General features: G+C 29.5%; 1 protein-coding gene across 2 annotated transcripts in view; it reads left to right on the plus strand.

Annotated features, from left to right (window-relative positions):
• The window catches only part of LOC149425787 (lachesin-like), a 1,060,028-nt gene that overhangs the window by 610,453 nt on the left and 422,650 nt on the right, over positions 1-26,925 (plus strand). For both annotated transcript variants that reach the window (XM_089644888.1, XM_089644879.1), the window contains one exon: positions 6,370-6,539. In XM_089644888.1, the coding sequence (XP_089501014.1) occupies positions 6,370-6,539 (170 nt within the window). The remainder of the gene's footprint in view (positions 1-6,369; positions 6,540-26,925) is intronic.

The raw sequence follows: 26,925 nt of genomic DNA on the forward strand, positions 1-26,925 counted from the left end.
AAAAACTGTGAATAGGGTATTTCAAAATTAACTTATTCGACAGCATCATGGCTTTGTTGATGTGATCGTTAGTTTTCCGTGTACGATTTTAAGAGTAGATATATCGGATATTGCTCATTTTACTGAAAAAATGTGAGTTACACGCATGCAGTTGCCGTTATCATTTAACAGTACTGCGTTACATGTTGCCATATTTTAGTGAACTGCACTGCTGTCAAATCCAGTCAAATGCCGCCTCTGGGATCTGCGTAGAAAGTAGATACAAAAACTTTTTACTAATTTAAGAGATGAACATCGATACGAAAGTATATTCCTCTTGCGGCAAACTAGCAAACTAAATTTAGTTTCTGCTGATTTTAATTGTACCCAGATTATAATATTGTTTCAACGCCCTTAACCCTTCGTGGATTTAAAGTCCATAAAGTTTTGTTCTCGTTAACAAACAAATATGCCAACATCAGTATTATTTAACTACATTTTCATAACTGCCATATTTACTCGGGATTTGGATTAGTTAAATTCATATTACTCTTTGGAGTTTCATTGGAGCCTCATACTTGTCTGCTTTTATTAAGATAATGATATTAAACCTGTTTGGTTTTACTTCACTTGAACGTATCATCGTTGTAAGGCTAAGGAAGTTTTGTTTTCATCTTGTACGTTAGTAAATTCTATATACGCTTTACAATATTTACTGTATTGACATTATTCTACTTGCAAGAAGCTGACATCTTTCCGGAAGTAAAATACAAAAACAGTTTCGAAGTAACACAGATAATTTAAAAGATCCATGTTTGTTACATTCTTTCTAGATTGTTGTTCAACTAGGGTTGTCAAATGTTTAAAATGAACATCAATTTTGAAAATCCAATAAACACAATAGTTCTTTTTTTTTACTATAACCAATAAATTAACATACGTTTTTTTTTTTGGTATAATCCACCTCACTATAAGATGTTTCACCTCTTTGACGTGAAACATCTTTTGGCCCGCTTAGGGAGGGTAAAACCGACTCTTGCGTAGCTTCATTCGGCTAACCTCAAGAATCGTCGGCTCTTTCCGCCCGACCGCCAAAATTCCATGCAAAGTATTTTTTCTATTCTCTCTAAAATAAGCAATGGAACTTTTCTAAATTATGAAGAATTTGTAATATATTTCTTCGTGTATTTTTAATGATAGTAAAATGAAGACTTCCTTCAATCAAAATCAATTTCGATGTATCACATCTGCCAGGCGTCCTGTGATGGCAATTTTTTTAATACATTATTTTTAAAGTTTTGTTGAACCTTTATTTCGTCGTCAACCAAAATTAAATAAGTTTTTTTTAAAGAAAGTTAAATAAGTTTCTGTTTTATTTTAAAATTGATGGATATTGCCCAAATATCAGTTATCAAGATTGCGTATAATGAAAACAAAACTTACCCTTCCAAACCAATTCTCCAAGAAAGTGATATTTTGGAGCTAATACAACAGGTAATGTTGAAAATAAAAACCGTTTTAGCCAAAAACATGGCATTTGTGTATTTGAAGTATCCCATAGCAAAACCAATTAGCACAAAGGTATATTTTTTAACACAACATACTAATTACGACTTTTAATTAGACTGTTATAAAAAAACACATCAAATCTTGGCTAAAATACACTGAAACAGATACATTTTTGTTAAAAACCATCAGTCATCCGTATTTATACTAACATCGCTTGTGCACTTCTATTCAATCATGCCCTTGTTTTTGTTTTTAACTGCATAGTGTTTTGGTTTTCGTTTTAGATAATACAATTTTTATTTAGTTTTATAAAATGTTTTCTGTTTGATATCATAATATTATATTTTCATATGTATTGTATAAAACTTCACTGAAAATTTCACATTTCATTTTTTGTTTGTTTACATTTGACAAATCGTATTATTTTTGATAACTTCATTTATATCTTTTATCTTCAATGAAAATGAACTGTTATTTATTTATTTATTGCATCTTACTATACATAATCACGTTTTTTCTCATAAAAATCAACCTCACTAGGACTAAGCCTGTATCGAGGTTAACAATTAATATTTGAGTAAAGCAAACATAGAGAAATCACAAACATAAAAGTAATACTACATACAACACACAAAATAAATTAAAAATACTATGCTTTAATATAATGTTTTGTACTTAAACCATTTAAAAGTTATAATCTACTAAAATATCCATGCACGGGCTGTGCCTGTGTGGTGTTTTTCGCTCCGTGGGTACTTTAATGTATTTTTATTTGTATTTATTGCAATGCGTCTCTGCTTAAAATTTCTTAATGAGCTCATTTAAAAAAAAGCAATGAAGTTTTCAAGTTCAAAAAACGTTTTCATCTCTAAAAATATCTACTTAAATTTATAACCTAACTGACATTTATGGTTATAAGATCCTAGCGCTTAGCTTAAAGGCTTAAAGAATTATTTCGAAGATCAGCAAACTCCTCCAATAGCTTGTCGAATAATTTAAATGTTTATTAAAGTGTTCTGTTTTATGGGAGGGAGAACCAGAAAACTCAGTGTTCTCTTGGACATGTAATACGAATATGCATTTATCAGAACAATATCACTAGTAAACAAATAGAACAATTATATATAATCCTGTTTCATTTGAAAGCATGCCATATTAAATCGAATCCTAAATCCTCCACTGTTGCGTAGCACAATTCACTCTATTGCTACAAACTTCCAATGAAGCCGTGTAATACGTGTATTTATGGGGGCGCGTGAATTAGCCAGTATTTGCGGTCCTAATCCCAATAAATAATAGTGCTTGTAACCCGGTTCTATTCTGCATTTATTGGATTAGGTGTTTGCGCTCTTATCAGTGCGGCGCTCTGTCGGTTCATCAGCCAACTAACGAACGCCGCCGCCGGATTTTGCAAGTGCGGAAGATTAGATGATGACATGTAAGCTTCCTCAGGCGGAAACAATAATTTTGTGATAGTAGTATATCATATTATGATAAAACTTGTCAAAACAAGCATTAAGTAGTGAGAAAGATAATTTATTCAAATTTCTAACTTTTTCAGGAATCTCAGAGATCGGTTCTGTCCCCGACTTTTTTGTTTTTGTTGCACGTCATTGAACCTCGTCATGTGGATCAATAAATTAAAACGTGGATGACAGTACAATCCATTATAGCTTTTTGTTACAACCCCTAAAGGATGCACATTGCACAAACTCCAACAGCTCGGAGGATTTTGAACAGAGAATGTACGATTACCTCGAGATTTCCTATTGGCGTAAGAATACCCTAGTCAAACATTTGATGTTTCAAAGACAATCATTTGTGATAAAATCTTAAAGGGATCAAAATGACAATCTAGTCTCCTTCAACGGAAGCAATCTTTCCAAGATGCCATTCATTGATATGCTTGGTGTAACTCTAAGTGACCAACTCAGGCATGGGGGCTCCATAGAAGCCAGAGTTCAGGTGGCCTCTCAGAAACTAGGTGCTGTACAGGGCCCTCAGATTTCCTAATAGTAGACAACTGCTGACCCTGTACAAATTGCAAGTACACCCCACTGTTGAATTTGAGAGCCACATCTGGTCTGGAGCACCAAAATACTTTGCATGACAACCCATGACTGCAGAAACGGGAGTTCCGTTCGAGAGATTCCCCCATCACAAACGGATTGCAATCTTAGAGCACCAGTGTCAGATAAGAATGCTGTCCTTGTCCTAGCGGTATCACAATGGAAGATTCTCCGAGGTACTAGCGTCATTAATCCTTTCGGCATCGATGCACAGCCGGGAAACACGCCAGACACGCGCCCAACACTTATACACGGTTAACATTTGTCATATGGGATCGGGTCCTTTTTACGACTCGTTTTTTAGTTCAATCGCTCGGCTGTCTCTTCAAGACCCACGTTCATCCAAAGTTATATGTCTTGCGAGAAATTATTTTCCTCGGAGCCTCCTGTGTGGAGATAATGTGAAAAATACTATTTCTAGAAAAATCGAACTGACGAATTTAAATTGCTTTTTTTGTAATTCAATTAATTAATTTGCCAGTATTTTTAAAGCACTTTATAATAGCAAAAATAATTTCTGACGTTCACTTTTTTTTATTCTAAAAATACTAATTTCTTATTCTTAAGTGGAACCTTTTGGTGTATTCTTTGGTCATTCGAGAAAAAAATCTCAGTCGAAATACAATTTTTCAATAGGTACCAACTTCTATTGCCATTCCGCTTATTTCGTGAAAAGAAATTTAAAATATAAAACAAACAATAAGGCGTAAATGGCTTCTTTTTCTCGAATATTAAAAAAAGATTTTCGATGAATATTGAATCACAACTAAAGAGAATAAACACTGTTTTTTCGAAGCAACAGACGAATTGCATGGTTAACTGTAGCGAAAAAATCTTTTTCTTCCCAAATATTTAATATTTCATTTATTTAAGGTTTATTAAGAAGAAAAAAACTGTTCGAATTCGGGCAGAAGCAGGTAGTTCAACAATATTTAATTATGGAAAAGTTCTGTAAACTTCATCAACATCAAAAATGCTCTAAATTCATAGAAATTAACTTTAATTATATTTCGGATGAAAAAAGGTTTTAACAGACTTTTAATTAAAAATTCCAACATTGTCTTGGCAAATTAATAATGAAAAGGGGAGGTACATGTAGTTAGAAAAGTTAATTTTAATTTAAGCATAATGTTGGAAAAATTAAGGTATTAATATAATGTTTCATACAGTAAAACCTTCGTGATCATTAATATGTGTCTCAAATATTTAATTTTAGACACCTACTAAGAGGTAAAGGTAAAGGAACGTAAATTTAAAGGCCAAACAAAGACATTTGAAAAATGTCTCGATGTTCTTCGAAAGTGCACACTGAACAAATTATGTACCTACGACAGATTGATGAATTCGTCAAAAACCTTGGTGATAGGTTGGTAAACTATGTTGCACAATCGCAATAAAGCTAGTCACACCATGTTTTGAGATATAACTTCATTTTAGATACCGGAAAAATGCAACGTGCGTTTTTTTTGTGTAGATACGCATTTTTATGATTAATGTAACCTTTGCGTTTTTCAGTTAACATGGTAAATAACTTTTTTAACTGTATGAAAAAAGTATTTCCAAAATCTCAAACATGCATTAATTTTTAATGACTAATTTCTAAATCTTCAGTGACCCCATAGCTTGTTGGGGCACATGGCGCAGCTTTAATTTATGCTAATAATTACGAAATTAAAGGTGTAATTATTATTGATGATCTGACCGACTCTCCCTCCGCCGCTCTGTCACATTCTGAAGTATTTCCATGTTTAAACACGTCATGTCTGACTAAAGGCACATGGCTTGACGCAGCTATAATTTATGCTGATAATTACGAAATTAAAGGTGTAATTATTATTGATGATCTGACCGACTCTCCCTCCGCCGCTCTGTCACATTCTAAAGTATTTCTATGTTCAAACACGTCATGTCTGACTAAAGGCATTATTTTCTCCTGGCGTTATTTTAATTAACGTCGTAATATTGCTTTATACCGTTCTTTTAACTGTGTGTTTTTTTAAAATGAATACTTTTTCCTTATTCAGTGCATTGTTTATTACAGTCATTAAGAATGTTTAGCTAGGCACATGCCCGTGTTGTGGTGGTTGATTATATATAAAGAACATTCAAATAATATATCAAGTATGAAATATGAAATAAAGAAGAAATTAAAAGAAATATAAAAAGCATACAATTTTAAAAAATGAGGAATTTAGAGTGTAAGAGAATATAAGAAGTATATAATTTAGAAAAAGTATATAAATTCAATTTACGCAATCAATGTAAGTACTATTAAGAAAAAAATAAACGATGATATTTTATATGTGCGAGTTAGTGTTTATGTGAAGTACATTAAAATAATTTGAAAGAATATATCAAAAGATTGAAATATAGAGGCATTTAAAAATAATAATAATGTATAGAATATAAAACACAGTAAGGAGTACAGAATTAAAAAAATATATTTAAGAAGTTATTAAAATTATATATATATATATATATATGTATGGCATCAAAGTGAGTATGTATTACTTGCTAAGGAAATTTTTGTATGTGCGAGAGTAACTCGTCACTGTAGACATATATGTGGATACATTATTCTTAAGCATTTTTTGTATAGATTCTTGTTTGAACTCCGGCTAATAATGCTAGAGTGAAAAAATTATTGTCACAATATTGTTCTCAACAAATACTGATGCGACTCTAAAGTAGACGAAACGTGTGAAACTATTTTTAATATGAAATTATATTTTTTATTAATTTTCACATCTACCAAAATAAATACCAATAAATACCTTTAATACCATAAGAATAATTTAATTTTGTTTTTCAGTAATTGAACTCCAGGGCTCCACGTCAATACCGTCCTCGGTCCTGGGGCCGAGTTCTGGCCCCGCCGAGGATCGCAACCCCGACTTTACAGGCCCTATTATAAATGTCACGGCCGCTTTGGGAAGGTTGGCGGTATTGAGCTGCACTGTCAGCGACCTTGGTACTTACAAGGTAAGTTTTTTTTTTAAATAATAACTTTTTTATATATTAATTTATTATTGAATATATTAAGGAGTAATTTCATATAATACTCGTATTTAAACATTGGTAGTATGAGTGGCTATTGAGACGGAATAACAGATGTACACACAAACTTGAGTGTAGGAAGAAAGATTTTCCAGAAAATAGATTTATTCTGTACGCGAAATGGTTTGATTCATCTATAAAAAAGCTTTTTTTATATAATATCGCGGAAAAATGATAATATTGAAACATATTTTTAGATTTCGGAAATGTTGTGAGATCTAAAAGGATGATGTGGGAAAGGTCAATAACGCGTCATTGGACATTAGAAAGAAGGAAACAGTTGTCGATGATGAAGAAGATGTTGAGGTTTGAGTCACATGAACACTTTTGTTAGTTGACTCCTGAGGCTAATGTGTTCGGTATTGGGAACAAACAACCGTAGAGTCAATTTGTTCGCATTTCTAAACCGCTCACATTGTCTAATCTAATCTAATCGCTCCTTGTCTCCGTCATTGTTACAAATATAAACTAAACGGTATTAGAAAGAAAAACCGTCAAGCATCATATTCAAAAATTAACAACAGAATAATTAAAATGTACAGCTCTATGAAACCAAAAGTTCCCGCCGCAATTTGAGAAAAAAATTTGAAATTTTGTGATTTTTTTTGTTATTTATTTAAGAACATTTTTATATTTGTAAAACACATATTTAGAAAACTTTATATTTATTAAAAAAATGTAAACGTATTTGATCACCTTTCTAAAACAGTTTTTAGTTTTCGGTTTCGTTCAGAATATTCTATTTATTTGGATTTTATTGAGAAGCGGAAATACACTTTTCCGACTTTCTAACAGCATATTTAGGAAATATAACGCTCAATATGCCAGAGACCAGAAGGGTTAAAAAGACATAAAAAATAATTTAAAATATTGAAGGCAAGTTTCAATATCGGAACAACCGAGGTAATTTTTTTTTGGTATGGTCATTCTGCGCCAAAGTTACATTAATTAATTAATACAAAAAAATGTCGACGAATTTAAAGTTTTTTTTACTTGTAATAAAAATTTACATATTTAAGAAACAAATTCTGCAGTGTGATTATTATTACGCATAACAGCTGATCCGCCTTCCGAAGGCATTATCAATCTGTGTTGATTCCACTTACAGACAATCTATTTATATAACATATAGGCAGGTATACTTTTAATAAAAATCAAAATGCTTTAGTTTTTAGACGGCCGGCATAGTCCAGTGGTAACGCATTGGACTGCCATTCCGAAGGTCGCGGGTTCGAACCCGGCGTGCGCAAATAAATTTTATTTGATTAATTTGTGTTATTTCACAATTAATTAATTAAAAATAATATATAGTATATTTGCGGCACGTTCCAGAGTGTAAGATACTACCAGTATCGCCCTGGTGTAAGACCACCATTCAGAATTGAAACGTTGCTCCAAATGGCTTTAGCCGTGTTTAGTGACTAGATCTGAATAGCAAGATACTTCCCCACCTTCCTCTTTCCCTTCCCCACTTACCTTCAGCCTCACAACATCCCCCAATTGGGGATGCCATAGTCTCACTGGCTCCAGACGGGAGCAGTTGGGACTCTTGTGAGGTATTCACTATAAAAAAAAAAAAAGTTTTATTACCAATGCCCTTATTGATTTCCGAGTAAATTGATGGTTATGAAAAGTATCGAAGAATGCTCATACTAAAAAAGGCAGTGCATTACTGACATGATTTATCTTTACATATGTATAACATATTAACTAAATGAAGTTCCAGGCATTACACGGGCTTCACGTAGAGTTTTTAAAAAAAATATATAAACAGATTACTCCCTTGTTTGTTTTTAAGGTCAATTAAGCCAAATTTCATCAATCTGTAGATTTGTTTACAAATAAATTCCATTCCGCCCGCCACAGGCAATCATATTTATAAAAATAAATATTAAAACTGACCGTGCAAACAACGCCTTTTCGAATAAAAAGAAATGCACCACCATTTTGTTAATCTCCAATACTTACTACTCCATAAAAGGCTGTTTGTGAACTCATTTTTTTAAGTACACAAGCTTCCTTACACGAATAGAAAAATTGTTTAATTTTCAGTACATTTACTTAGCTCGTGAATAATTGAACTAATTTATTTCAAAGTCTGCTAATCTCATTCCGTTACAGCGGGTCTTCAAACTCGAATACAATATTATTATGTGGGTATATAATGCACCCGCAATAGCCAGGGGATAATTCTGTTTGCTGCTGCAGGACCGCCATTAAAACGCCTCGGCTCATAACACTTCCCCGCGCAACCGAGAGATGTAAATTTCCATCTCAACTTTCGGCCACAAAGGACCACTTGTGAATAAAATGCAAAAGGCGGAAGAAACTAGGGGTTGACACTGACATGAACCACACTAGATTGACCGGATTGGTTAAAATTTTAACTTAAGAAACGAATGTTATTTTCTGATTTCAACGGCTCTACGGGTTTGCGTACTATGACAACCTCACTCAATGATCTGAAAAAATCTCTTTTTTTTTTCAATCAATAAGGTGTCGTAATCTGTGCAATCATATGGTGAGATCACATAAACGTAATTTGGCGTAATCTGTGCAACCGTCAAGAATTCTGATGAATTCTAGATCGTGTCGAAAGTTGATTCTCTTATTTATATATATATATATATATATGTTTGTAATTTCATTTTTAAGTCTAAGAACGTGTAAAGCCTTATTTTACAATGTGCAACCGTCTGGATTTAAGGGTTCAATTAAACTAGGTAAATTTGTAAAAAAATCTGTTTTTACCTTTAGTTTGTAGTGGGAGTGTATAATACATTGCGACGAATTGGATTCGTAAAAGTAAACTGATTATTATGAAGTTGCCAAAATAATTTTAACATAACTGTAAAATGAATGATAAAGAAAAAAAAACATTTTAAAGGTTGGCTCTGACATCATAAAAAAATGTTTTTTTCTCCAAGTAAAATCAATTATTTTCAGTCCAGGATGTCATCTATCATTAGAAAAAAAAGCATTAAAATAAACCTAAAGCCCTTGAAAAAACCCTCGTTCCAAGTCATCAATGTGTGATAGTCGATGTTCCATACTTTTCAAATATATTATATTACACATCAAATTTTAAACTTAATAGAATATCACTGTAACCAGCAAACGACTCACCTAGGATGTTATATTTCCTTGGGTTTGTGGATTGCTACTGATCGCAGGGGGTCAGGAACTCTCCCGGCCCTCCGGCAGCGGAAAACTTTATACGAAAATTGCAACGTTTTTGTCTACGTACGAAATATATGTTTGTCTTTCCTTTTTGTAAAGGAGAAAACTGAATGTTTGAATCAGCTGAAACATTTACATCAATAAAGTGCCTTGAAGGCGCCATTTTGTTTTTCAACTAATTATTTAATGAGAACAGAAAACCATAAAGACTGTTGAAAGACAGGCAAGCTATTGATATTTATTGATTTATAATAAAATCGACCCCGTGAAAAAAAAAATTCCGTAACATTTCTATTTTAAAATATTAAAAAAGTAAAAATTGAATTAACTGAGTATTGAACTTTCCTACCCTAGGAACCGGAGTCGAGAAATCTACCAAAATTGCCAAATGCCATTTAATTTGCATAGTAATATACTTTCTAGCAGATAAAAACCGAGGATTTTGCCGCTAGGTCATGCTGGAGGCTTTTTGATGTGCTTTATCCAATTTAATCAAGTACCTATAGGATAAAAGAGTTTTGCCCCTTTGTATGTACAACAGCAATTATTGGAATGTGTGCAAAAATTTACTTGACACATAGGTACCTATTAATTTTTTGTATGGAAATAAAAACATTTGCGAATGCCTACGAAATATAATATATGTGAAATTTCTTTCAATTCACTTTACGAATGAAAACTAATTCCCACAAAGCCCGTGATCTCACAGGTTGGTAAGCAATCGACATAAACCTGCAGTGCTGCGAGACCCTGCGCAGTTATTTCACTTTTCTGCGCAGTATCTTACTGCATTAGGTTTATGTCGATTGCTTACCGAAACTGTGCATTTTGACAGCAATTTTAACGAAATCGGTTAAAGGGCTCTTAAATTTCAAGATTATCATCTCTAAATAGTATTAAACAGTCCCTATCCACGTCTGTCTGTTTGTGGGCCTAGTTTTTCTAAATTATGCAATTGATTTTTATCGCGTTTTCACTTACATATAGAAAATTACTTGAGAAAGGTTTATATTATATAATACATGCATATTATGTTTATAAATATAATATATGCATATTATATTTATATATATAATACATGCATATTATGTTTATATATATAATACATGCATATTATATTTTATATATATAATACATGCATATTATGTTTATATATATAATACATGCATATTATATTTTATATATATAATACATGCATATTATGTTTATATATATAATACATGCATATTATATTTTATATATATAATACATGCATATTATATTTTATATAATATAATACATGCATATTATGTTTATATATATAATACATGCATATTATTTTTTTATATATATAATACATGCATATTATGTTCATATATATAATACATGCATATTATATTTTATATATATAATACATGCATATTATGTTTATATATATATAATACATGCATATTATATTTTATATATATATTACATGCATATTATGTTTATATATATAATACATGCATATTATATTTATTATATTTAATACATGCATATTATGTTTATATATATAATACATGCATATTATATTTTATATATATAATACATGCATATTATGTTTATATATATAATATATGCATATTATATTTTATATATATAATACATGCATATTATGTTTAAATATATAATACATGCATATTATATTTTATATATATAATACATGCATATTATGTTTATATATATAATACATGCATATTATATTTTATATATATAATACATGCATATTATGTTTATATATATAATACATGCATATTATATTTTATATATATAATACATGCATATTATATTTTATATAATATAATACATGCATATTATGTTTATATATATAATACATGCATATTATATTTTATATATATAATACATGCATATTATGTTAATATATATAATACATGCATATTATATTTTATATATATAATACATGCATATTATGTTTATATATATATAATACATGCATATTATATTTTATATATATATTACATGCATATTATGTTTATATATATAATACATGCATATTATATTTATTATATTTAATACATGCATATTATGTTTATATATATAATACATGCATATTATATTTTATATATATAATACATGCATATTATGTTTATATATATAATATATGCATATTATATTTTATATATATAATACATGCATATTATGTTTATATATATAATACATGCATATTATATTTTATATATATAATACATGCATATTATGTTTATATATATAATACATGCATATTATATTTTATATATATAATACATGCATATTATGTTTATATATATAATACATGCATATTATATTTTATATATATAATACATGCATATTATGTTTATATATATAATACATGCATATTTTATTTTATATATATAATACATGCATATAATGTTTATATATATATAATACATGCATATTATGTTTATATATATAATACATGCATATTATGTTTATATATATAGTACATGCATATTATGTTTTTATATATAATACATGCATATTATATTTTATATATATAATACATGCATATTATGTTTATATATATAATATATGCATATTATATTTTATATATATAATACATGCATATTATGTTTATATATATAATACATGCATATTATGTTTATATATATAATACATGCATATTATGTTTATATATATATAATACATGCATATTATATTTTATATATATAATACATGCATATTATGTTTATATATATAATACATGCATATTATGTTTATATATATAATACATGCATTTTATATTTTATATAAATAATACATGCATATTATGTTTATATATATAAAACATGCATATTATGTTTATATATATAATACATGCATATTATATTTTATATAATATAATACATGCATATTATGTTTATATATATAATACATGCATATTATTTTTTATATATATAATACATGCATATTATGTTCATATATATAATACATGCATATTATATTTTATATATATAATACATGCATATTATGTTTATATATATATAATACATGCATATTATATTTTATATATATATTACATGCATATTATGTTTATATATATAATACATGCATATTATATTTATTATATTTAATACATGCATATTATGTTTATATATATAATACATGCATATTATATTTTATATATATAATACATGCATATTATGTTTATATATATAATATATGCATATTATATTTTATATATATAATACATGCATATTATGTTTAAATATATAATACATGCATATTATATTTTATATATATAATACATGCATATTATGTTTATATATATAATACATGCATATTATATTTTATATATATAATACATGCATATTATGTTTATATATATAATACATGCATATTATATTTTATATATATAATACATGCATATTATGTTTATATATATAATACATGCATATTATATTTTATATATATAACACATGCATATTATGTTTATATATATAATACATGCATATTATATTTTATATATATAATACATGCATATTATATTTTATATAATATAATACATGCATATTATGTTTATATATATAATACATGCATATTATATTTTATATATATAATACATGCATATTATGTTAATATATATAATACATGCATATTATATTTTATATATATAATACATGCATATTATGTTTATATATATATAATACATGCATATTATATTATATATATATATTACATGCATATTATGTTAATATATATAATACATGCATATTATATTTATTATATTTAATACATGCATATTATGTTTATATATATAATACATGCATATTATATTTTATATATATAATACATGCATATTATGTTTATATATATAATATATGCATATTATATTTTATATATATAATACATGCATATTATGTTTAAATATATAATACATGCATATTATATTTTATATATATAATACATGCATATTATGTTTATATATATAATACATGCATATTATATTTTATATATATAATACATGCATATTATGTTTATATATACAGGGTGTATCGGCACTAACCCGACAAACTTTAACCAGCTATTCCTTAGCACATTTGGAGTAAAAAATGTTATGTGCACTTTGCTGTCCGGTAACGTTTTTTTTTAATAAAAAATTAATTAAACATATTTTCACCACATGTCACCACTGTTTTATCCTTTGTCAAAATTTGAAAGCAACATCGCAACTCTCGCGTGTTGCTGCGAACGAAGCCCGTATTACATAATCCAGTACCAGAAAAGAAATATTTTATTTAACAATAATGATTATTCACATTTTTCGTATGCGAATCACTGATTGTCTTCTTGTATTGTACACATCAGTTTTATTTTTGTATCTAAATTGTTTCACCTCTGGAATGCTTTGGTTTCACCTCTTACGCGTTTCACGTATTAAATAGTCTAATTTTGAAACTAAGAAACTAATTAGTAGATTTCCTGAATTTATAATCGAAGTCCAATAATTCTGAGCACTTTTAAAAACAATTTTCCTCACTTAGGTACTTATCAATAATAATAATTGGATTATTTGAACAGCGCCGTTGTTTTTTAAATCACCGTAAGTGCTCTGTCAAAATGTTACTTGCTAGGCTATCCTACAACGTATATTTTTTAATAAATTTAGTTATTTACAACTTCGCGGAATGTGATTTATGAATATTATTGCTTATGTTAAAAGCCTTCCAGAATTACCGGAATATAACGAGCAGCTTGACACACTTAAGTTTATTTCCACTAATTTGAAGGTACAAAGAATGTATAGTTTTAAAAACAATCCCGATGAATCAAAAAACGGTTCATATAAAACTGCTGCGCAACACACTGAGACAAAGGAAAGCACTCACACAAACGTCATGACTGCATTGGATTGACCACCTGCAAATGAATGCTGCCAGATTGCTAATTTATTTAAACAATAATTATTAAATTTTATTTAAAATATCGCAATTTTTTTAAAAAATCGACAATAAATTACAACTATAATTTAAAAAAAATATTCTTAACCCCACGCTTTTTCGTAATTGATTAATTAATTCAGAATTTAAACGTTGCTTGAAATGACTAGCCGTATTTGGTGACCAGATCTGAATATCCAGGTTCAGAATTTAAACGTTGCTTGAAATGACTAGCCGTATTTGGTGACCAGATCTGAATATCCAGGTTTAGAATTTAAACGTTGCTTGAAATGACTAGCCGTATTTGGTGACCAGATCTGAATATCCAGGTTCAGAATTTAAACGTTGCTTGAAATGACTAGCCGTATTTGGTGACCAGATCTGAATATCCAGGTTTAGAATTTAAACGTTGCTTGAAATGACTAGCCGTATTTGGTGACCAGATCTGAATATCCAGGTTCAGAATTTAAACGTTGCTTGAAATGACTAGCCGTATTTGGTGACCAGATCTGAATATCCAGGTTTAGAATTTAAACGTTACTTGAAATGACTAGCCGTATTTGGTGACCAGATCTGAATATCCAGGTTCAGAATTTAAACGTTGCTTGAAATGACTAGCCGTATTTGGTGACCAGATCTGAATATCCAGGTTTAGAATTTAAACGTTGCTTGAAATGACTAGCCGTATTTGGTGACCAGATCTGAATATCCAGGTACTTCCTCACCTTCCACTCCTTCCCTTAGCCATAAAACTTACCCCAATTCAACATAAAAATTGTTTAAATTATCGGATGTAATGAAATGCATAATAATTAGACCCCAAAATACTTAATTATTCAGGGAAATAAACCCCTGAGTCATCAGTTGGAAATACCAACGACATTAAGTGAAATTAACAATGCAATAATCCTATTATTGCATTGTTTAAAATTTCACTTAATTATTAGCATTAGCAAATAATATTGGGATTAGCAAATAATAATTTACGACAATTTACTCGGAAATCAATAAAGCCAGAATAATAAAAAAAGAAAGTTATCACTTACGTCGTCTGTAAGTGGCTTTACCAAAGTTTGATAATGCCGTCAGAAGGTGAAACAGCTGTCACGCGTAATAATAATTACAACTAGCAGAACTTGTTTATAAACACACTGTTTTTATAAATTTTTTAATAAGACTGTTAAAATAAAAAAAATCTCTAAATTGAAATGGAGTTCTACAAACTAAACTTAAAATCAAATAAATTTATTGCGAAGGTTCAAAGTACTGTACTGTAATATTATATTAAATAATTTTTACGTGTTTAATTATTGTTTAAAGTCAGATTAAAGCGATTAAAAAACCCACCTGGCAATTCTTATTCGAGTTTCGTTGTTTTTACGTATTGGCGCGCTTACAAGCATCAGTCGTCTCATTTTTAACCATTAATATTTAGTGTGTAGGAAAGAGAGAAGACGCTTTTCGACACACTTGTCGAAAAACTTGTTGAATGCCGACGGGCATACTCTTCTACAGATTTTATTAAATATTGATATGTAGGTAATATTGATGTGTAAATGAATGACATTGTGAGAATTTTACCAATAAATAATAAATGAAAATGCGGACATGTAGTTTATGTTAATTTTTTTATTGGAGCATTTGTTCGAAGTGACTACCATTATTTTCGATGCAAGCGTGTAGTCTTGTTATATTTTGATTATTTAAGTTTGCAGGATTTGCTTTAATTTCTGCAGCGGCTTCCATCACTCGTTCGAGCAGTTGCTCTCTTGAGGCTATTGGCTTAGCATACACTTTTTCCTTGAGAGCCCCCCACAGGTAGTAATCCAGGGGGGTCAGGTCGGGTGATCTTGGTGGCCAAGCAATGGCCGGACTTCCACGGCCTATCCAACGACCAGGAAACTCGACATCCAAGTAGTTCCGCACGGCAATCGAATAGTGTGGTGGGGCTCCATCGTGCTGGAACCACATTCTCCGTAGTAATTCGAGGTTCACATCTTCCAGAATCTCGCCCAGTTGCACTTGTAAGAACTCCAAATACATCGGTCCATTTAGTCTGGGAGGCAACTCGATTGGACCGAGTATTTGATTTCCCAGGATTCCTGCCCACATGTTGATGGAAAATCTGTCCTGGCTCGACGACTCCCGAACAAGCTTGGGGTTTTGTTCAGCCCAATGGTGCAAGTTGTGCACATTTAGCACTCCTGTTTTAGTGAACTGTGCTTCGTCGGTAAACAATATGTTTTTCATGAAGTCTGCATCTCTTATGACATTATGCAGCATTCTTCTGCAGTACACGACTCTGGAAAAGTGGTCATTCTCCATGAGGCCTTGGCAGCGCCTATAGTGAAAAGGTTTGAGCCCGTGCTTCTTCAGAACTCTCCATACCGCCATGTGTTCCCTGTGTCCTATCATCAGAGCGACCCGACGCACGGACAGCGTGGGGTCTTCGGTAATTAAGTTCAGGATTCTCTCCTCAACTGCCACAGGAACGATGTTGTGTCCTCCGCCGGCGCCTTCAATCCGTCCGATGCCACAGTCACGCAATTGTTGATACATCTGAAACAAAACAACAAATAACAACTGCTTTTATTATTCAGCTCAGTAATAATGTCAAATAAACAATCGCGGGCTTTTTCACTCATTTTATTTTTAAAGAACACTTATTTTAGGCACATATCAGAAAACTTACGTTTTCTCTTCATTTATTTCATTTTTTTATAGTAAAATGTATAACAAAGTGTTTTAAATTATAATTTTCTTAACTAGGTACGGTTGATATCTTGGATTCACAGGGGTGAAATTGAATTCAAGTAATTTAAATAATCCCATGGTGAGAAAGGGAGTGAATTCAATTGCAGTGAATGATGCATTTATTAGAGATTAAAATTAATTAACTTTTTAAAACGCCGTTTAGTGACCACTGAACACAAATCACCTAAAGTACAATTTACATTTTTAAAGTTGGTGGCCCCTTGTTATGTTTTTAATGTTCCCAGTTTAAATTTCAAAAGCGCTTTTTGGCATTATCAATGAATGTAAATAGTTTCAATAAACAATTGATAGGGTACAAACCTGGACAAAGGTAGCATGGTGTGGGACGCGTCTTCCAGGAAACCTCATGCGATACTCCCTTACGGCTGCTCGTGAATTTCCATTGCAAAATCCATAAACAAAAACAATATCTGCTTGCTCGGCAGGTGGATAATTGAGGGGCATATTTCAACAGTAAAAACTTAGATAACAAAACAAAAACGAAACTAGAAACTTGATGACATGCGAACTCCCAAAACAGCACTGACCACTGATACGAGACGGGGTGGCGGGAACCACACGGGACTTGAGACAGAATATGTGTGAAAGAGATGACAGTAGCGCGGCGTTGCCAATTATTTTACCCCTATACTGTGGGCAGTAGCGGAGTGTGGAAATTTTATTTATTTTTTGTTTTTAAAAGAAAAAAAATGTTACCGGACAGCAAAGTGTACATAACATTTTTTACTCCAAATGTGCTAAGGAATAGCTGGTTAAAGTTTGTCGGGTTAGTGCCGATACACCCTGTATAATACATGCATATTATATTTTATATATATAATACATGCATATTATGTTTATATATATAATACATGCATATTATATTTTATATATATAATACATGCATATTATGTTTATATATATAATACATGCATATTATGTTTATATATATAATACATGCATATTATGTTTATATATATATAATACATGCATATTATATTTTATATATATAATACATGCATATTATGTTTATATATATAATACATGCATATTATGTTTATATATATAATACATGCATTTTATATTTTATATAAATAATACATGCATATTATGTTTATATATATAAAACATGCATATTATGTTTATATATATAATACATGCATATTATGTTTATATATATAAAACATGCATATTATGTTTATATATATAATACATGCATATTATGTTTATATATATAATACAGGCATATTATGTTTATATATATAATACATGCATATTATATTTTATATATAAAATACATGCATATTATGTTTATATATATAATACATGCATATTATATTTATTATATTTAATACATGCATATTATGTTTATATATATAATACATGCATATTATATTTTATATATATAATACATGCATATTATGTTTATATATATAATATATGCATATTATATTTTATATATATAATACATGCATATTATATTTATATATATAATACATGCATATTATGTTTATATATATAGTACATGCATATTATGTTTTTATATATAATACATGCATATTATATTTTATATATATAATACATGCATATTATGTTTATATATATAATATATGCATATTATATTTTATATATATAATACATGCATATTATGTTTATATATATAATACATGCATATTATGTTTATATATATAGTACATGCATATTATGTTTATATATATAATACATGCATATTATATTTTATATATATAATACATGCATATTATGTTTATATATATAATACATGCATATTATATTTTATATATATAATACATGCATATTATGTTTATATATATAATACATGCATATTATGTTTATATATATAATACATGCATATTATGTTTATATATATAATACATGCATATTATGTTTATATATATAATACATGCATATTATGTTTATATATATAATACATGCATATTATATTTTATATATATAATACATGCATATTATGTTTATATATATAATACATGCATATTATGTTTATATATATAATACATGCATATTATGTTTATATTTATTTATTATTTTATTTACGCCCTAATGGGCTTTTACATGAAAATATACATTTACATTGATTACAATAATTGAACATAAGAAGATAAATGGAGTTAATTGTAAGAAAGCAACACATATAATAAAATTTTGTGCAAATTAGCAAAACACTAATAAGATGGATTCAATATAAAATATACCCAAGCATGAAATAGTAAGTAAAAGAAAGTTCAACATAAAAAGTAAGTAAGTGGGTGTGTTTAAACCCAGTATTAATTGTGAGTTTAACAAATCGATAAACCAATATAAATTAGAGTGTAACTTACTCGTGAGGTAAAGAACATTATAACAGAGATTTAAAAAAAAAAAAAAATAAAACAAAATAAGAGTTGCACCTGTAAAAAGCAAAAACTAATAGAATTTAGCAATATCGACATGAATAAGAAATAATAAGATCAGAGATGGAACATAGTGTTATGTATAAAAAGTAGTTAGTAGGTATATGCATACAATTATAAGTGTATAGTAGAGCAAATAAAAAACAAACAAATATGGATATAATTTACTTGAAAGGTTTCGAATGGGAGAAGATGTAATAAAATTATTAAAGCTATAAAAGTTAATTATTAGCCGATAGAATCGAAATAAGTTGCCTTTTAAAGCTCACAAAATTGTCAAAACCAAACATATCTATAAGTTCACAGTATTTATTCGCAAGGTTGTGAATTCTAGGAATTGGTGAAAAAATAGAATAATTAGTGTTGAGGTTCTTGTTAAATTTAAAAGTATCTTTACTGCGAGTTTGCCTAGCAGGAACATTAATGCAAATAAGTTCCAACAAATTAGGGCTGTCAATTAAAGATTTAATAATTTTGAATAAAAATAGCAAATCAATTAACACTCTTCTATCAGATAATTTAAGAAGTTTAGTTTCAGCAAGCAAGTTATTGTAATTTATAAATTCGATTGGAATTTTCATTTTAAAATTAATGTACCGAAGGAATTTATTTTGTACCTTTTCTAATGATTGAGAATGGACCTTGTAGTACGGTGACCATACGGTGGAATTGTATTCTAATTTGCTTCGTACTAACGAGCAATACAGATGTTTTAATGTTGACATACTTTTAAAATTTGCTCCCATTCTCAAAATAAAACCTAGTATTCTCATCGCATCGCTTGTTATTTCATCGATGTGTTCGTTAAACTGTAGACTCTCGTGGAATATAACACCAAGATCACGAATCTGTGATACACGAAGAAGATTAGCACCATTCATAAAATAGGAAAAATTAAGTGGATTTTTGCCTTTGTAAAAACTGATAATCTGGCATTTACCTAAATTTAGTTGCAAATCATTGACAGAACACCACGCACATAGTTTATTAAGGTTCAACTGCAAAATTGCGCGATCGTCATCGTCTTTGATTATTCTGTATATCTTCAGATCGTCGGCAAATAACAGGACTTTAACATTAGTAAAAATATTAACAATATCATTGATAAACAAACAAAATAATATTGGGCCCAAGTGAGATCCCTGTGGTACTCCGCTCGAGGCAGCAAATGTATAAGAAGTAAACGAATCTATCTTGACTGCTAAGTACCTTCCTAATAGATAACTCTTAAACCATTCCAACATGCTCCCTCTTATTCCCAACAATTTTAGTTTACGTAATAATATTTTGTGGTTTACTTTATCAAATGCCTTACTGAAGTCAGTATATATGGAATCAGTTTGATGTGATGCATTAAGGGCATTAACAATATCATTCGTGTACAATATCAAATTGGTAAGAGTAGATCTACCTTTAATGAATCCATGTTGAAGGGGAGAGATGGTTCGATTGATTCGGGATATCAACTTATCTAGTACTAGGCTTTCAAAAAGTTTGGGTAAAGTAGACATTATACATATTGGCCTATAATTTGTTACTTCGCTCTTATTACCTTTTTTGAAAATGGGCGTTAAAAGACTAAACTTCCAAAGGTCCGGGAATACACCTGATGAGAGTGAATTTGTAAATAACTTATGAATAGGATATGACAATGTATGCATACAATTTACTAAAAACCTGGGCGGAACATTATCAGGTCCTGCGGATTTTCGGGAATCAAGACTCTTCAGCTTAGATATAATATCGTCTATGGTTACATTACAGTCAGATATATCAAGAGTTTCAACCAAATCAAAGCACGAAATATTGCTGTCTTCACTTGCATTAATGTAAACGCCGCTAAAAAAATCAGCAAAAAGATTAACAGTTTCCTGAAGATTTTGGGATAATTTAGAATCGAATGACACACTACTAGGTATGTAAGTACCATTTTCTTTTTGGGATTTAACATATTTCCAAAAGAAATTTGAGTCGTCCATGATAGAGCCTTCGACATCACTAATGTAATTTTTGTAACATTTTGCGGAGAGCTTATTGCACTCTGCCCTCAATTTTTGAAACGCAGTATAATCGATGGCCAGGCGACTTTGTTTGAATCTCTTATGAGATAATTTTTTGAGGTAAATTAAGTCTATCAGGTCTTTTGAGAACCATTTTGGGTATAGAGTTTCTCTGTAAGTCGTTAAAGGAACAAATTGTTCAATTGCAGAATTAACGATGAAGTAAAATTTTTTAAGGTGTACATTAATATCATCGTCGCTATCAAAGAATGACCAGTCAGTCTGTTTAAGGAAATTTGAAATTTTAACATAGTCAGCTTTTTTGAAATTTCGAGTTTCTACTACCTTTTTTACGATAGGAATTGGTTTAAGATTGGACATGCATATTTCTAGTGGTGGATGGTAAACATCGACAGGTAATAGAATTTCGGTACTTCTCACAACACAGATGTCAGACACATTTGACAGTGCCAAATCCAACGTACGACCTCCTATATTAAGAACATTGTTACACTGTGTTAGACCTAAGAACAGTGCCATATCTCTAATAACACGAATATTAACATTAGAACAAGAATTGACAGAATTCATATTACACCAATCATAATGTGGCAGATTGTAATCACCAACTAGAAGTAGTTTAGTATTAGGATATTTAGCACAAATTGATTCAACCTCGTCGCAGTGATTGCTGTAGCTTTGGACATCAGAATTCGGAGGTAAGTATGCACATCCCACTATTATTTTACCTCTAGAAGTGTTCACATTGACAAATAGTTGCTCGATGGATGTGTTTTTTGTGGATATTTTTGAAGAACTGAGATTTTTTGAGATAGCAATGGCTACACCACCTCCTCTCGTTTTGGCACTTGTTTTAGAATTCCTATCCATACGGTAGATGTTGAAATTAGGGAAGCCTAATTCGGCGGAATTGATTCCTGAGTCGAGCCATGTTTCGGTTAAAATGAAGATATCACTGCTGATAGTTGCCGCCGAAGTCAGCAACATGGGAAGTTTAGTGCGGATCCCTCTCACATTTTGGTAGTAGCATTTTATTTTTTGTTGTTTCAGTTTTTTGGCGCACATTCAATAATTTTAGGTACAGAGTTCACATATTTGATAGTTATATTGGTTTCACCGTTGTTCTTCCTCGTCTCGAGTTGTTGGCGTAAATCTAGAAGTTGAGTCCTCTGCAATGGTGTTTGGTCGTTACTGGCCTTTATACCGTTTTTCAGTTTTGCGTTCCTGGTCAAAACCTCACGAGCCGAGACAGAGTCATTGAATTCGACCTTAATCGGTCTAATTTTGTTGGACTTTTTTACACCAAGTCTGTACGACTTAACCACACTCGGTATTAATTCATTATTTATATCACTAATCGCTGAAACTACTTTATCGCTGTCCATTTTAATAATTGTTGTTGTTGATTCTGAAATACTTTCGGGAACATTAAATAAAATAATGTTCTTTGACCGGGTTTTTCTTTCCTCGGCCTCTGCGAGCAAATCATTTATTGAAGATGAAGTATTTGTCGGGTTAGTAACAATAGACTGAGTATCCGTTACACTTTTTAATGTTGACAATTCTCCTTCCAACATTCCCATACGAACAGCCATCAATCCTGTGGTTCCTAACAGATCCGTTGTTATCGGGGTAATTTTACCCATTTGCTCCTTCGTAAATTTGTTGCCGGGGTCATTAATAATTTTTATCAGCGAACAGAGTAGATCCTTGGCCTTGGTCATATAGTTAAGAGAGTTCTCGTTTAAATCCATATTAAAATTTATTTAGAAAGAGTTAAAAATATGTTAACTTTATTCGTAATTAGTTTATACACAAACGCCTGTTTCCCGCAAACTGTTTAGCACTATTCAAAAGTGACGACACTTTCGACCAATGGCGATAGTAATGACGGACTGATAATGCGCCTGCGCGTTTGGTATGTTTACCAGTTGAAAATTGTTATTTTAATATTTTTAAAACACAGCACTGCACAGCACACACGATAATTTAAAAATCTAACTGATTGAATATTTCGAAGATGAAGTGATTTAACTACTTCGACACTTTATGTTGTGTTTACTTGCAATTTTCTAATGTTTTGGAAGTTTTAATGTGGAGCGTATTCACTATCTGTGTAATCAATGACGGTAGGTTGACAATTGACAATGCATATTATGTTTATATATATAATACATGTATTATATAATACATGCATATTATGTTTATATATATAATACATGCATATTATGTTTATATATATAATACATGCATATTATATTTTATATATATAATACATGCATATTATGTTTATATATATAATACATGCATATTATGTTTATAAATATATAAAACATGCATATTATTTTTATATATATAATACATGCATATTATGTTTATATATATAATACATGCATATTATGTTTATATATATAATACATGCATATTATATTTTATATATATAATACATGCATATTATATTTTATATAATATAATACATGCATATTATGTTTATATATATAATACATGCATATTATTTTTTATATATATAATACATGCATATTATGTTCATATATATAATACATGCATATTATATTTTATATATATAATACATGCATATTATGTTTATATATATATAATACATGCATATTATATTTTATATATATATTACATGCATATTATGTTTATATATATAATACATGCATATTATATTTATTATATTTAATACATGCATATTATGTTTATATATATAATACATGCATATTATATTTTATATATATAATACATGCATATTATGTTTATATTTATTTATTATTTTATTTACGCCCTAATGGGCTTTTACATGAAAATATACATTTACATTGATTACAATAATTGAACATAAGAAGATAAATGGAGTTAATTGTAAGAAAGCAACACATATAATAAAATTTTGTGCAAATTAGCAAAACACTAATAAGATGGATTCAATATAAAATATACCCAAGCATGAAATAGTAAGTAAAAGAAAGTTCAACATAAAAAGTAAGTAAGTGGGTGTGTTTAAACCCAGTATTAATTGTGAGTTTAACAAATCGATAAACCAATATAAATTAGAGTGTAACTTACTCGTGAGGTAAAGAACATTATAACAGAGATTTAAAAAAAAAAAAAAATAAAACAAAATAAGAGTTGCACCTGTAAAAAGCAAAAACTAATAGAATTTAGCAATATCGACATGAATAAGAAATAATAAGATCAGAGATGGAACATAGTGTTATGTATAAAAAGTAGTTAGTAGGTATATGCATACAATTATAAGTGTATAGTAGAGCAAATAAAAAACAAACAAATATGGATATAATTTACTTGAAAGGTTTCGAATGGGAGAAGATGTAATAAAATTATTAAAGCTATAAAAGTTAATTATTAGCCGATAGAATCGAAATAAGTTGCCTTTTAAAGCTCACAAAATTGTCAAAACCAAACATATCTATAAGTTCACAGTATTTATTCGCAAGGTTGTGAATTCTAGGAATTGGTGAAAAAATAGAATAATTAGTGTTGAGGTTCTTGTTAAATTTAAAAGTATCTTTACTGCGAGTTTGCCTAGCAGGAACATTAATGCAAATAAGTTCCAACAAATTAGGGCTGTCAATTAAAGATTTAATAATTTTGAATAAAAATAGCAAATCAATTAACACTCTTCTATCAGATAATTTAAGAAGTTTAGTTTCAGCAAGCAAGTTATTGTAATTTATAAATTCGATTGGAATTTTCATTTTAAAATTAATGTACCGAAGGAATTTATTTTGTACCTTTTCTAATGATTGAGAATGGACCTTGTAGTACGGTGACCATACGGTGGAATTGTATTCTAATTTGCTTCGTACTAACGAGCAATACAGATGTTTTAATGTTGACATACTTTTAAAATTTGCTCCCATTCTCAAAATAAAACCTAGTATTCTCATCGCATCGCTTGTTATTTCATCGATGTGTTCGTTAAACTGTAGACTCTCGTGGAATATAACACCAAGATCACGAATCTGTGATACACGAAGAAGATTAGCACCATTCATAAAATAGGAAAAATTAAGTGGATTTTTGCCTTTGTAAAAACTGATAATCTGGCATTTACCTAAATTTAGTTGCAAATCATTGACAGAACACCACGCACATAGTTTATTAAGGTTCAACTGCAAAATTGCGCGATCGTCATCGTCTTTGATTATTCTGTATATCTTCAGATCGTCGGCAAATAACAGGACTTTAACATTAGTAAAAATATTAACAATATCATTGATAAACAAACAAAATAATATTGGGCCCAAGTGAGATCCCTGTGGTACTCCGCTCGAGGCAGCAAATGTATAAGAAGTAAACGAATCTATCTTGACTGCTAAGTACCTTCCTAATAGATAACTCTTAAACCATTCCAACATGCTCCCTCTTATTCCCAACAATTTTAGTTTACGTAATAATATTTTGTGGTTTACTTTATCAAATGCCTTACTGAAGTCAGTATATATGGAATCAGTTTGATGTGATGCATTAAGGGCATTAACAATATCATTCGTGTACAATATCAAATTGGTAAGAGTAGATCTACCTTTAATGAATCCATGTTGAAGGGGAGAGATGGTTCGATTGATTCGGGATATCAACTTATCTAGTACTAGGCTTTCAAAAAGTTTGGGTAAAGTAGACATTATACATATTGGCCTATAATTTGTTACTTCGCTCTTATTACCTTTTTTGAAAATGGGCGTTAAAAGACTAAACTTCCAAAGGTCCGGGAATACACCTGATGAGAGTGAATTTGTAAATAACTTATGAATAGGATATGACAATGTATGCATACAATTTACTAAAAACCTGGGCGGAACATTATCAGGTCCTGCGGATTTTCGGGAATCAAGACTCTTCAGCTTAGATATAATATCGTCTATGGTTACATTACAGTCAGATATATCAAGAGTTTCAACCAAATCAAAGCACGAAATATTGCTGTCTTCACTTGCATTAATGTAAACGCCGCTAAAAAAATCAG

The sequence above is a fragment of the Hesperophylax consimilis genome, chromosome 2, assembly GCF_061612785.1.
Source record: "Hesperophylax consimilis isolate HC1 chromosome 2, BYU_Hcon_1.0, whole genome shotgun sequence".
NCBI classification, from domain to species: Eukaryota; Metazoa; Arthropoda; class Insecta; order Trichoptera; family Limnephilidae; genus Hesperophylax; species Hesperophylax consimilis.